Source organism: Capsicum annuum, chromosome 11 (assembly GCF_002878395.1).
Source record: "Capsicum annuum cultivar UCD-10X-F1 chromosome 11, UCD10Xv1.1, whole genome shotgun sequence".
Classification (NCBI taxonomy): domain Eukaryota; kingdom Viridiplantae; phylum Streptophyta; class Magnoliopsida; order Solanales; family Solanaceae; genus Capsicum; species Capsicum annuum.
Genome location: NC_061121.1, coordinates 11,953,047 through 11,966,535, shown reverse-complemented (window position 1 = coordinate 11,966,535; position 13,489 = coordinate 11,953,047). Strand labels below are relative to the sequence as shown.

Below are 13,489 nucleotides of genomic sequence, written 5' to 3'. Positions count from 1 at the left end.
ATAATAATAATAATAATAATAATAATAATAGTAATAAAAACGACCCATTTTAACACAAAAAGCAAAACTTTGACAGTGCACAAAAAAAATTTTTAATAAAAAAAAACTAGGTGTTGCTGCAATAGAAATAAATAAAAAAATTATAATAATAATAATAAAAACGACCCATTTTAACACAAAAAGCAAAACTTTGACAGTGCACAAATATAACCTTTAACTATTCAAAACTGCACCAATATGACCTCCCTCCAAGTAAGCCTTTTTAACGATGTGGCACCGTGTGATTGGATTAATTTTCTACATAGGCGCGAGTGAAACTCATGTATGGGGTTACAAAATCGGAGGTCATATTTGTTCAGGTTTTGAATAGTTAAAAATCTTATTTGTGCACTATCAAAGTTTAAGGTCAAAGTTATAATTTAGTGTGAAATTTAGGCTCATGTATAGTTTTGTTTCCTTGGACAATTAAAAGTACAATTATGCTTCAGATTATATCAATAAAGAAGTCATTTTTATATACAGCAAGAGAGAACTCCATGATGTGGACGAAGCACAAAAAGCTGAACAGGAGAGTGCACATAGTTGATGAGTGCAATTATTAGCCCATTTAGTTGACGAGCATTAAGAGCTGAAAGTATATGCACGCCTCATGGAGGAACGGACGTACATAAAGAAGTGACAGGTAAACCTGGAAATAAAAACCTTTCTGCGGTTGAGTGCAGCTGTTCACAAGCGGCGAGAAAAGCTCAAGCATTGAATGCCTATGCACAAAATTTCCATCCTAAAATGTAATCTTTTTTCATGAGAATAAACTACTTTTATATCCTATGTCACTGTGATACAGTTGGTAAGTATTTGTCCTTCATTCGAGAAATAAGCTTAAATTTCTCCTCGGCTTCAACTTGCTGTCGAATATCACATCGTGAAGACCTATCCGGGTGAAATTTCAGCAACACTTTTTTGTAAGAAATGCGCACCTGAAACAAGAATTTTTTCTACGTAACACTTCACAAATAAGTGGCATGTTGAAATATGAGTGTGCATCTGAGAAAAGCAAGTCCCAGCAATAGGCTAACAACAGTCAACCAATATAAGAAGAGACAACATTGCGAGAGGATAAAACAAGTTCATGCATCATAAAGCGAAACAAACACTGACAAGGACGATCTGATGCGCAGATATGAAATCTTGAACTTGGAAGACTGAAATGATTTTAGCTGTGGGGCTGTGAAACGTACTAACTGAGCAGTTTACATCATGCTAATTTAACTAACAAACTAATGCAATCAGATTTTCTATGTTGCTGCAGCAGATTCACAAGGGACTTCCATTTATGTTTCAATTGAACTTCTCTTAAAAAAAACCAGGACAAAAGGGGACCATATGATTGCTAAAAAACAAGAGCTGTCACCAACCACGAATCAGGCAAGAGCAAAATAAGAGCTCCAATGTTCTATAGAAGTATACAATAACAGCAACACACTCAGAGTAGCCCCACAAGTGGGACCTTGGGAAGTAGAGCGTACGCATACGTTACCACAAAGGTTGTTTCTGATAGACCCTCGGCATTTCCAGTAGGTTCAGGTCATTTAAAACTAAGAAGATGGAAGACATTTAGTGACCGAGCGTTGACAAACCTCATTACTAGTTCCATCACCAACAGTGATTCCCAATCTGCACAATATCGAAGCCATATCAGGGCACGCCATTTCAAGCTTACTGATTTCCTTTCCAACTTCAGCTCGTATCTGCTCCTTCAAGTTCATATTCTCTACGTCCTAAAGAGATTCATCAGATGGATTAAAGCCAGTGGGACGCAAAGATATAACAAACAGAGAAGGCATAAGTGGCCTGGAAGCAGACGGAATGAAATATAAGATGAAGAGACTGCAAAAGAATGCGAAATAGACAACAGAAGTGGTCAAGTTGTTATACCTTCTTTTGAGTTTCTCTCATTTCTCCCATACACTGCTTTGTCTCTTCTCCATTACTGATAAACGCATAGTTTCAGCCTTCTTTCTTTTAAGCAACAGCTTCAAATTCTTGGCTTCTTGTGCCTGAATAGGGCAAAAGCACATCAGATGACAGTACATCTTCGAATTCATCGATCACTAGGTCACACCCTTAGGTGCAAAACATGCTATTAAGCTCTTACAATCTTAGGGACGTTTGGTAGGCTTTATAAAAATGCTAAATAGGGTGTATTTTTGTTTACAGAAATACCCTCCACAAATATGGTGGAAAGCATGTTTTGAGGGATTATTGTATCTTTAACCATGCTAATGCATGCATTAAAATCTCTCGCATTATACCATGATTTCCCATGTATTAGTTATATAGAGCATAATACCAAATAGAGTTTATAAATGATGCTTGCATTATTTTTTTCTAATGCATCATACTGAACGACCCCTTACCGACTCCCTACAACCTGGCTGCAACAATTCCAACACCCTTGGAGCATATAGTCTACAAAGAAACACATTAAGCATCAAAAGTATAGAATTGATCAATTATTGCATTGATGAGATCTGAAGACACTCACAATAGGCTATAGACTAATGAACACCGAAAGCATAACACAAAACCAAATCTCTGCAAAAGTTATCAGGAAGAAGTACAGATGACAGACCTGAATCTCCAACGCTCTTTGCCTAGACGCCAACTCTTCCTTTAGTGCCTTTTTGCATTCAGATGTCGCCTTGATCCTTTCTCTTAGGGTAGTAATACAGTTCTCAACACGAAACTCCACATACTTACCATCTTGTCCATTCACATCATCATGCCTTTCACCCTTGTGTTGGCACACAGATACAGATTCCGAAAGACCCTCCTCTACCAAGGAACCTGTGTTTCTAGGTTGAGTTTCATTATGGGTTGCACTTAGTTCTCCATTTCCCTGATCGAAGCATTTTTGTGCCGCTGATTGGTGAGCCTGATGAAGCTATCCTGCAAATAGAAGATTTTCTAGGACTAACACTGCAATTAGAGATGTTGCAGCCTGGATAGTGTTCAATACTCAGGACAGTTTCTACACGAGCTCCTTTGTCATGTACATCAGCCATATCGGATGTACAATGTGATTCACTCTCACCAGCTTCATGTCGAATTCCAACTGCAGCTTCTAGCACCGTCCATGAGGAAAAGTTATTTTTAGTATAAGAAACTAGTAAAAGAGAACTAATAGAGGGGCTAACATATAAGCTTCTAAATAAAAGACAGAAGATAACATATAAAAAATGATAAAAAATAGAAATGGCTAATATTTGTACACATTGAATGAGTATATATAAACATGGAAAATTATTCCATATATCGATCTTTTGCTCAAGTACTACTTTTGAAGATCGTTCATACTGGTAACACGGCTTTCTTTCTTCTTGATATTAACTTCCTTGTTCTTCTTTTCTTGAGTCAGATATTGCTGGGCTTGCATTTTGTGGAGTTTTAATTTCTCACTCTCTTTTTCTTTTGAAAACCGTGATGTTCGGGACAACTTACATGCATCTTGACTAATTCCACAGAATACCTACCAGGTAACTCTGTGCACCAAGACTATAGGACAGACGGGAAGATATCACTAATTCACTCTCTTAATTTTGATTATTTCTTTTGATGAGGATGGTTTGGAGGATAGCACGCAATAACTTAATGAGTCGGATACCTCTTGATACTTTTTGTGAGCTTATTAGAAGGCCTACTTTTCTCACAGACAATATATAAGTACAGAGAGGTGATTTCCTCTTTGTATGTACAGCTTTTCTAAGTACTATATACAACTAGTTGCAGCAAGAGAGCATTCATCACTCTTCAACAGGTATTGGAAATTCTAAGAGGCACATGAAATGACTATTGCAATTCTGGGAATTAAACTCTAAACATTGTATGATGTGATATATGATGAGTAATTCTTCCATGTTTAGTTAGTTGACTATTGATATTCCCAATCATACAACTTAATTGCACAATTCTAACATCTTTTTGCCTTCAAAACTAGTTCAGTTCTCCAATGTAAAAACTGCCAATATAGAGTCACTATAAACCACTTCACATGAATTCAAAGTTTTACAATACAAACACAAGCTTACAACACTAGTTGTTGTTAGTCAAAGGCTTTGAGAAATGACGAAAAATTTCTTAATCTCCGATTAATATCTTGCCAAATATTTTCAAGATCATGACTAAACGATTTCAAAGTGGCACAACTTTTTCTTTTAGTTAGGATAAGAACTTTCAGAATTGCCTTGAACATGCTGAGGGGCTTGAACCCAAAATTCTGCGGAAAAAAATTATTTTAGCAAGTAATTTAATAGTCCAAGAGATAATAAAATGACTTAAAGGTTAAGTACAGTCTGCCTAGCCATATAGTTTGGATTTTGGAAGTCAAATTAGTATGTTCAATTCAAAATTTGAATCCAAACTTATAGGTAACCTATATGTTACCATCGCGGTGAATTGTCTAGTTTTTGGTTAGTACATACGAACCTTTCTTTTTGGTTCCGGATGCATGATGTCCTTTGCCAATTGCAGTGCTATGTTGATCTATGATTGCAAATCTTTTTGTGTTTTATAGACTATAGAGTTGCATTTTTGTTCTATTCCTTGCTGTTAATTATTATACTAGGTGTTGTTAGTACTATAACTACTACTTCCTCCTTTCGCGATTTATGCACCAATCCGAGAAAGGGAAAGAAGGTTTGAGATGTGTACATATATTTCATACAGCTGCACCTGTCAAATAAACACAGTTTTATTTGCTTGGACAATTATAAGTATAATTATGCTTCAGATTAAACCAATAATCAATCCTTGTTCATCTTTATATATAACAGGAGACCCCTAAATCTAATGACTCCAACTCCATGCTGTGGACAATGCATAAAAAGCAGAACAGGAGAGTGAAGTTAGCTTATCAATTACTTGTATTTAAGAGATCGGGATGAACGAAATACCAAATCCTAAACAATGTTAGTTTAACGCTCTAACTTTGAAACTTCAACACAGAGGGTTCCTGAAAAACAAAGTTTTACTTTTTCCTAAACGGAGAAGGTTCAAAAATACACTTGAACATATTAGAAATGGTTCAAATTGGATTAAATTTTCCCCTATCGTTACTTTCAGGCTTAAGATTGCCTCTCCATTGACGGCACAATTATATGATATTTAATTAAATTTTAATTTAAAAAGAGGCCACATATATAATTAAAATTTAATCAAGATGTCATCTTTGGCAAACCTAACACTTTAAAAACCAATAAATCCAAATATCTCTATGATAATAACAAAACTGATATATACATTGTATCATCTGTCTTTATGTACATCATAATGATTCCCTTCACACATCATTGTCAAAAATCTTGCTTTAGTGTAATCTCAAAGTTTAATATATTTCACTCATTTCTCAGATCATAACTCTAATTAACTAAAGATGGATTTATGGAAACTTGTCATAGTCTTGTTTTTCACTACATTCTGCTTGTATCTCCTACGAACACTCGTAAAATTTCTTTATTCAGTATGGTGGATGCCACTTCAAATACAAAATAGAATGAGCTCTCAGGGAATTAAAGGCCCTCCTTATAGCTTTCCTCATGGGAATACCAAAGATATATCACTAATGAGAAGTCAAACTATGGATAAACCTATGGTGGATATTTCTCATGACATTTTCCCAAGAATCCAGCCTCATGTTTACGCATGGACAAGGATGTATGGTAAGAAAACATAGGTCAGATTTGACGCGGAAAATCATTTATGGATTTAAGTTATATATACGGACTGTGTAAACGTTTCTTATACTATGTGACAGCAAGGAAGCCATTGTTTTTATCAAGTTATTTGTAATTAGGAATGGAGCTAGAGGGGCAAAAGGAGGTTTGACTCCCCTTTGCCGAAGAATTATGCTGTATCTATCATGTCAAAATTATTTGAGTGTTTACTTTTACATATTTTGACTCTCCTTAGCTCGGTAATTGTTTGTAATTAGCTTATAAGTGACCTGATTGTGTAACTGCAGCGTCAGTATTGGTTTGTCTGTTGACACAGGGAGGAATTTTCTCACTTGGCATGGCTCAAAGCCTTACTTATTTGTCACTGAACCAGAGCTGATCAAAGAAATATTGGCTAATAAGGAAGACGCTTATCCGAAAATGGACATGGAAGGCTATGCCAAAAAACTACTAGGGGAAGCACTTATAACAAATGAAGGTGAAAAATGGGCAAAAGTAAGAAAAGTGGCAAACCATACTTTCCATGCAGAAAGCTTGAAAGTAAGACTTAGAGCTTTACAAATATCGCTATCTCATCTTTTAAACGCTAGTGAAGTATTGATCGTTGTATGAATGGATGAAATTATGCACAGCGTATGGTGCCAGAAATAAGTGAGAGTGTCCAAACAATGCTAGAAAGATGGAAAGAACACGAAGGGAAAGAGGTCGACGTGTTCAAGGATTTTGGACTGTTAACAACTGAAGTAATCTCCAGGACGGCTTTTGGAAGCAGCTACATGGAAGGCAAACATATTTTTGAGATGGTGGCAAAATTGACTGCAATTACAGTAAAGAATGTTTACACTGTCAGATTTCCTGGAATCAGGTAATCCGCGTACTAGGAAACACGAGCTTATATATTTATTTGATGGAATTTCTTCAGGATGTTTCCCCTTATTCTTGATAATTGGTTTCATCAATTTCGCAGTATGCTAATAAGAACAGATGATGAAATTGAAGCAGAGAAACTTGAAAGAGGGATCACGAGCTCCATTCTTGAGCTAGTAAGGAAAAGAGAAAAGGTTAAAGATGGAATGTTTGGGGCTGATTACTTGGGACAGCTTATGAAGCTTTTGCATGAATCAGATACGAGCAAGAGGATCACAATAGATCAAATGGTCGACGAGGTCAAACAATTGTATGGTGCTGGACATCTTACAACTACAACTTTACTTAGCTGGTCTGTCCTTCTCTTAGCACTTCATCCAGAATGGCAAGAAAAAGCCAGAAAGGAAGTGTTTGCATTCTGCGGCCTCGAAAACCCAACTTCTGATGCAATCGCACGACTAAGAACAGTAAGAAACACTCTTAGTATTGAATTGTGGTTCCGCTGTTAGAGAGAATGCGTTTTTCTTTACAAAATTATATCTTTGACACACCCCTTCATGTGAGACTTGAACACAAGACCTCTGATACTGTATTGAATTGTATGACCATCACATCTAAAAGTTTTAAATTGTTAGACAGATCACACTTTTATTTACTTAATTATATCCCAACCGTTTACATTTTGGTTTCTTGCAGATGAACATGATACTTAATGAATGTATGAGATTGTATCCTCCAGCTATTACAGTGTCGAGGAAATCTGCAAGAGAAGTTAGACTAGGAAGCATGACTCTTCTGGCTAACATGACAATTTTCATGCCAATTCTAGCACTGCACCATGATCCTCAAATATGGGGCGAAGATGTTAACGCTTTCAAACCAGAGAGATTTGCAGAAGGGGTAGCTAAAGCAACTAACAACAATGCAGCAGCATTTTTCCCCTTCGGATTGGGGCCTCGTACTTGTATTGGTCTGAATTTCACAACCACTGAATCAAAGATCGCCTTGTCGATGATTTTGCAGCATTATAAGTTCACTCTGTCACCTAATTATGTGCATTATCCATCTGATATTTTCATTTTAACTCCCAAGGATGGAGTTAAGGTTGTCCTTGAATCCATTTAGGCATATCAATGTACCTAAATGATGTACAGAAAATAAATGTTATCAAACAAAGCTTCTGAATTCACGAGTTCTTGTTTTTTCTCTTAATTTCGACTACTTATATTGAACATACCACCTCACCATTTAAATATACTCGAAGGACCGGTAAAAAAAAGATTTCAGCAACCACTGTGGAGTATCCAAGGACATTATAAACCACTCAGGAAATCCCAGCGCATCTAATAAGGAACAGATACATCATCTAACATCCGCCATAACGTGTTGAGAGATAGAAGATTGATATAGCATTTTACGAGATGATGTGAAAATACACTTAACAAAATTTAGCTCTAATACAATGAAAAGAATTTGAGAATTGAACCAGTAACTTATATACAATGGATGAGGGAAAAGTGTATCTCTAACAGTTCTATGAATATTATTCTGAGCATTCACATAGATCAAAAGAAATTACGCCAAGTAGAGTGATCAAGATATTTTAAGAAATTACGTTCACTTGTAGTATTGCTTATGTAGTTTCTGGTCCTTTGATTTGTGTTATTATTTGTTGTCTTGTATTGACTATCATATCATGCTGTCGCAGTTACATGTTACTATTTTCTATTTCTTATACTTCTGTTACTTCATTTTTTGGATTGTTTTGGACTTTTTTCTCTTGAGCCGAGGGTCTATCGGAAACAGCCTCTGTATCCTCACCGGACCCCACGTTGTGGAATTATATTGAGTATGTTGTTGTTGTTGCTGTTTATGACCGATAAAAAACCGTTGTTGCTACTGTTGCATCTGATGTCACTTCTTCAATTTCTTCTGAAAATGCTGAAGAGGTCATTAAGTTCAGACACAATGCAGATCTTCATAACAGTTACAGACATATTTCAAAAGCTAAATTGACATATAGTTAAATTTACTAGCATAATATTATACAATTGTACAATTATTGGCCTAATATTATAATAGTTAGGGCCACACTTGCATAAGCACACTACATTATACAATTATATCATTATTGATTTCACATTATCATAACTTTTATTATATTCCTTGTACTTGAACACAGACAAATTAAAGATAAAGGATATTAAATCAAGATGATTTTAAATGATGTCTTCCTCACCTAGCCATCAGCAACACAGATTGAGACTTCTCACTTACAGTTTCTTTTTTATAGTACAGAATTACTGCATTTTTATATGAAATAATCCATTGTAGTCGTAGCCGACACCTAAACTTTCATGGGCCACAAGGGCCACAACCATCTATCTATTCATCGATGTCTTTGTCAAGAGCAAAACAAGAATAGTGTTTTTGAAATGCTATCGATGAAGCCAAAGCCGGTATCTGAATTAATTTGTCTTCTAATTCGAGCTAATATTCTCAACCTTAGTCACATTCACTCGAGTCCATTCAGTATCTAGATTCAGAAAAACCTTGAACATCATGATGATAATCATTCTCACGAGTTTTATTTTCATTTCTTTGTTAGTGATCCTTGTTAGGGTCTTTAAGAAGCTGTGGTGGACTCCATTCTATGTACAATTTCTAATGAAATCTCAAGGTATACAAGGTCCTTGTTACAAGTTCCTACACGGAAACACCAAAGAGATTGTGGAAATGAGAAAAGACTCGATAAGCAAAGCCATGGATTGCTCGTCACATGACATATTTCCAAGAATTCTACCTCATATATTTTCTTGGAAGAAGCTATATGGTAAGTTGAAAAACATTATCACACATTTTCCTTTCATAATTACTTTTTATTGTTTTACTTAGTTTACAAAAACATGAAACACAAAAAAACTGATTTGTATTTTCTCTATTTCTCGTCACGTAACTACAGGGGCAAATTTTCTCTACTGGAGAGGACTGCAACCTGAACTAGTAGTAACTGAACTGGAACTTCTCAAAGAAATACTGAGCAATAAAAACAACAATTATCCCAAGATGGATCTTGAAGGCTTTTCCAAGAAACTTTTAGGAGACGGGGTTTCGTCATCTAAAGGCGAAAAATGGGCAAAAATGAGGAAACTAGCCAACCATGTTTTTCATGGAGAAAGCCTAAAAGTGAAATTCTTATGCAATTTTTCTCTGTAGGGAGTTCCTTTGCTTCCTTTAGTGCTAACTTTTTTTAATAATGTTTGTATAATGCAGAGTATGATTCCTGTGATGATTATGAGTTGTGAGACAATGCTCGATAGGTGGAAGATTTCTGAAGATAAAGAAATCGAAGTTTTTGAAGAGTTTAGGTTATTAACATCAGAAATTATTTCAAGGACAGCATTTGGAAGTAGTTACTTAGAAGGAAAGAATATTTTTCAGATGTTGATGAAGTTAACATTGGTAGTTTCAAGAAATGCTCACAAAATTAGATTTCCTGGCATCAGGTAAGTCCTTTTCGGCTTTTCCTCCACGAGACATGCATAGACTTTCAACTCTTAATGCTTATCAACTACGTTTGATCAGTTAAGCCAAACGAGCTCTTAATATTACCAGATTATGTAAGGTGATCTGAGAGATCAACGAACACGAGCTTATTAACCAACATGGTTACATTTTGTGTAGTCAAATTTGGAAAAGCAGAGATGAAATGGAGTCAGAGAAACTCGAGAAGGGCATATACAACAGCATTACTCGGATAATAAAGAAAAGAGAACAGGAGAAGTTTGGGGAAGAGAGTAACTTTGGAAGTGACTTCCTTGGGAAACTCTTAGAGGCTTATCAAGATCACAGGATATCGGTAGAAGAAATAGCTGACGAGTGCAAGACATTTTATCTTGCTGGTCACGAGACAACAACTTCTTTGCTTGGATGGACCATATTCATGCTAGCTACAAACAAGAATTGGCAAGAAAAAGCAAGACAAGAAGTTCTTGAATCATTTGGCCAGAAAGTTCCTAGTGCAGATGGCCTATCGAGACTGAAAATCGTAAGCATTGAGGATTAATCATTTTAGGTCTAAATATCCCATACATATATCAATTCGATGAACTTTTAAATTTATATTTCTTACAAATAGTTTTATAGGTTATTTATTAACAGAAAATGTGCTTATCAACACATTTTACAAGACATATCAATTACTTATTATCAATTTCAGTACTTACATATAATTATGTAATGGTTCATTTTGAAATCAGTTTTCAACATTTGCAAGTGTCTTTTATCACTTAATGCTTATCGGCTACTTTCAAGCTTAGTCGGCTCTAAGAATTTTTACTTGTTGTGTTTTATCAATGTAGATGAACACGATTCTTGATGAATCTCTAAGATTGTACCCTCCAGTGCCATTCATCAAAAGGAAAGTTGTCAAGAAAGTTCATCTAGGGAACCTAACTCTACCACCTCAAATGGAGCTATATATATCACCATTAGCGGTTCACCATGATCGTAAAATATGGGGAGAAGATGTTCATGTTTTCAAACCAGAAAGATTTGCTGAAGGGGTTGTTAAAGCTACAAACAACAATCCAGTAGCATTTTTGCCATTTGGCTATGGACCTCGAACTTGTTTAGGCTTGAATTTCGCCATGATTGAAGCGAAAATTACTCTTTCGATGATTCTACAACGTTACATCTTCACGATTTCACCAACTTATGTTCACTCTCCTGTTCAGCTTTTTATGCTTCATCCACAGCATGGAGTTAAAGTCATTCTCCACAAGATTTAACGGTCTCTTGCTGTATAATTGTCCAAGAAACTAAAACTATGTATTTATTTGGCATCTCTTGAGTTAAACCCCTTTATTGCTCCCTTTATATAGTTGCATACTAACTATTCTGCTAAGGTAACCATAATAGTAACTTTTATTTTTCATCGACTTATGCTTCTGTGGTAGTCTCAATTCCGAATTAATCAGAACAACTATATGAATATATGTATCCATTTCAAACCTTCTTCACCTTTCTCGGATTGTTCTTTTTCCTTTTTTCTTGCAAGGTCTTGTAGTAAAGATTTAACAGAACTGGCCTTCCAAACAGAAGGATAATAGTTTAAACATTTTGACGCTGCACCTCCATGATTGCCAGTAGTGTCACGAAAGAAGGATGGGCGCGAAGAAAAGATGTGTAAAAAGGGATTTTTCAGCTAGTTGGAGAGTACAACAGATATTACATCTAAAAATTTTAGTCTTTACGAATTAATATAAACTCATAATGTAATTTTCTGGGGATAGATAGAGAAGTAACTAGGGGTTTGCGCCACAGTTGACAAAAGAGTTTTAAAATGACGTGTGGGTGACACAAGTCTTAATTATTAGTTGGAAGTGACAATTACTTTATTATGGATTAAGAAAGTTGGGAAGTTTGAAAATAATCCACAAGTTTTTTAAATTTACACTTTGATCCTAATGTATACCTAAAATAACGGAAAACGGAGGAAAAAAAAAGATGTCTTTCTCTCTCTTCTCATCCATTATTATTTTCTCTCTCTTAGCAATTTGTGTTGTTAATTGTTTCTGTTTTTGCTGCTTTATTCATCATCGTCTGCTTCATTATCATCATCTTCTACTTCATTATCATCTTCATTTTCTTCTTGTCGACCATTTGTTATTGTTGTTGTTGGTGGTGGTGGTGGTACAGCGCTACTGTTGCGATCTGACCAATTTCTTAGGTCAAATTTTGTTTACTACATCACTTTCCACTTTGACATTACTTCATAGGTGACTTTGGTAAGTAAAATTATGATTTTTATTCGTATTTGTCATCTGGGTACACTTCTATTTTTCCAACAATGGATAGAACTCCGATTATGAATCCAGCATAAGTGCCCACAATTTTAACAGATCAATCATCTGGTGCATCAGATGAGTAATCTGTTGCATCAAAAGATTTATCTGTTGCATCAGACTGTTTATCTGTTGCATCATCGTATTATCTGTTGCATTAGACGTATTATCTGTTGTATCAGGATGTTTATCTGTTACATCAGAATGTTTATCTGTTGCACCAGACTAATTATCTGTTGCAACGAATGATTAATCTATTTGAAACAACACAAATCAACCCCTGCCACAAACCCAACAAATAACCAATATGTTTTCAACACTTGTTATTGCTACTGGATTCAAAATTATTCTTTACGTTCAATTACCCATCCCAAATTTCCTAGTTAGATTTCTCATTTTACTAGTCTTTTTCATTAATCAAGAAAAGATTAAAAAAATCCATTTTTTACCCCTTGCATTAATAACTTTTTCTTCAAATTAAAATGAAAACATCATTTAATGGGAGGACTATACGCCGACCAAAGTTAAAAGCTTTCTTCTCTTATGAAATTTCGATTGAATAGCAAACAATGGTTATTTCAAACACGTCTAATGTCCCACCAACTGATCAGTGGGTTATGGTAAATTAGATATGTTATTAATTATTTTTCTTAATCATTGTGGCATCTCAATTTGGGATGGGTAATTTGAGACGGAGGGAGTACGAATTAAAACGTCAAAGCCAAGCAAAACAACAAACTAGCCATCTGTTGAAATAGACTATTTATCTGTTGCATCAACTTCTTATCTGTTGCAATATGAGTAATTTGTTTTGAACAACACATCAACCCCTGCCACAAACCTAACAGATAAATCTTGCTATTGCTATTGGATTCTAAATTATTTCTTTTTACGTCAAATCGTCGATATGTTTGTTGAGAAGATAATAGACAAAATGAAAATTAAATATGGATTAAAACGTCAAAGATCAAACATAATTTATTTATTGAACAAAAACAACTAAAAATACATATAATAGACTAAAAGAGAAATAATAGTCTAACT

At 35.1% G+C, this 13,489-nt stretch overlaps 2 protein-coding genes across 2 annotated transcripts; both read left to right on the top strand.

Moving 5' to 3' along the window:
* Positions 1-5,334: 5,334 nt before the first annotated feature.
* Positions 5,335-7,788, top strand: LOC107848661 (cytochrome P450 CYP749A22). Its single transcript, XM_016693434.2, has 5 exons — positions 5,335-5,717; positions 6,049-6,272; positions 6,365-6,597; positions 6,700-7,066; positions 7,296-7,788. Exons 1-5 carry the CDS (start codon positions 5,432-5,434, stop codon positions 7,722-7,724), a joined length of 1,539 nt encoding a protein of 512 aa, XP_016548920.1. The 5' UTR covers positions 5,335-5,431; the 3' UTR covers positions 7,725-7,788.
* Positions 7,789-8,926: 1,138 nt separating this feature from the next.
* On the top strand, positions 8,927-11,620 carry LOC107848652 (cytochrome P450 CYP749A22). The gene is made up of 5 exons (XM_016693423.2): positions 8,927-9,432; positions 9,562-9,785; positions 9,873-10,105; positions 10,284-10,647; positions 10,961-11,620. Exons 1-5 carry the CDS (start codon positions 9,162-9,164, stop codon positions 11,387-11,389), a joined length of 1,521 nt encoding a protein of 506 aa, XP_016548909.1. The 5' UTR covers positions 8,927-9,161; the 3' UTR covers positions 11,390-11,620.
* The last annotated feature ends 1,869 nt before the right edge of the window (positions 11,621-13,489 follow it).

What these genes read in the sequence shown, in the direction of transcription:
- LOC107848652 (XM_016693423.2), top strand. Translation starts at nt 9,162, where the DNA reads ATGATGATAATCATTCTCACGAGTTTTATTTTCATTTCTTTGTTAGTG. An exon ending in TTCATGGAGAAAGCCTAAAA is followed by an intron (nt 9,786 to 9,872) that starts GTGAAATTCTTA and finishes TGTATAATGCAG; the next exon opens with AGTATGATTCCTGTGATGAT. An exon ending in GCCTATCGAGACTGAAAATC is followed by an intron (nt 10,648 to 10,960) that starts GTAAGCATTGAG and finishes TTATCAATGTAG; the next exon opens with ATGAACACGATTCTTGATGA.
- LOC107848661 (XM_016693434.2), top strand. Translation starts at nt 5,432, where the DNA reads ATGGATTTATGGAAACTTGTCATAGTCTTGTTTTTCACTACATTCTGC. An exon ending in CGCATGGACAAGGATGTATG is followed by an intron (nt 5,718 to 6,048) that starts GTAAGAAAACAT and finishes CTGTTGACACAG; the next exon opens with GGAGGAATTTTCTCACTTGG. An exon ending in TCCATGCAGAAAGCTTGAAA is followed by an intron (nt 6,273 to 6,364) that starts GTAAGACTTAGA and finishes AATTATGCACAG; the next exon opens with CGTATGGTGCCAGAAATAAG.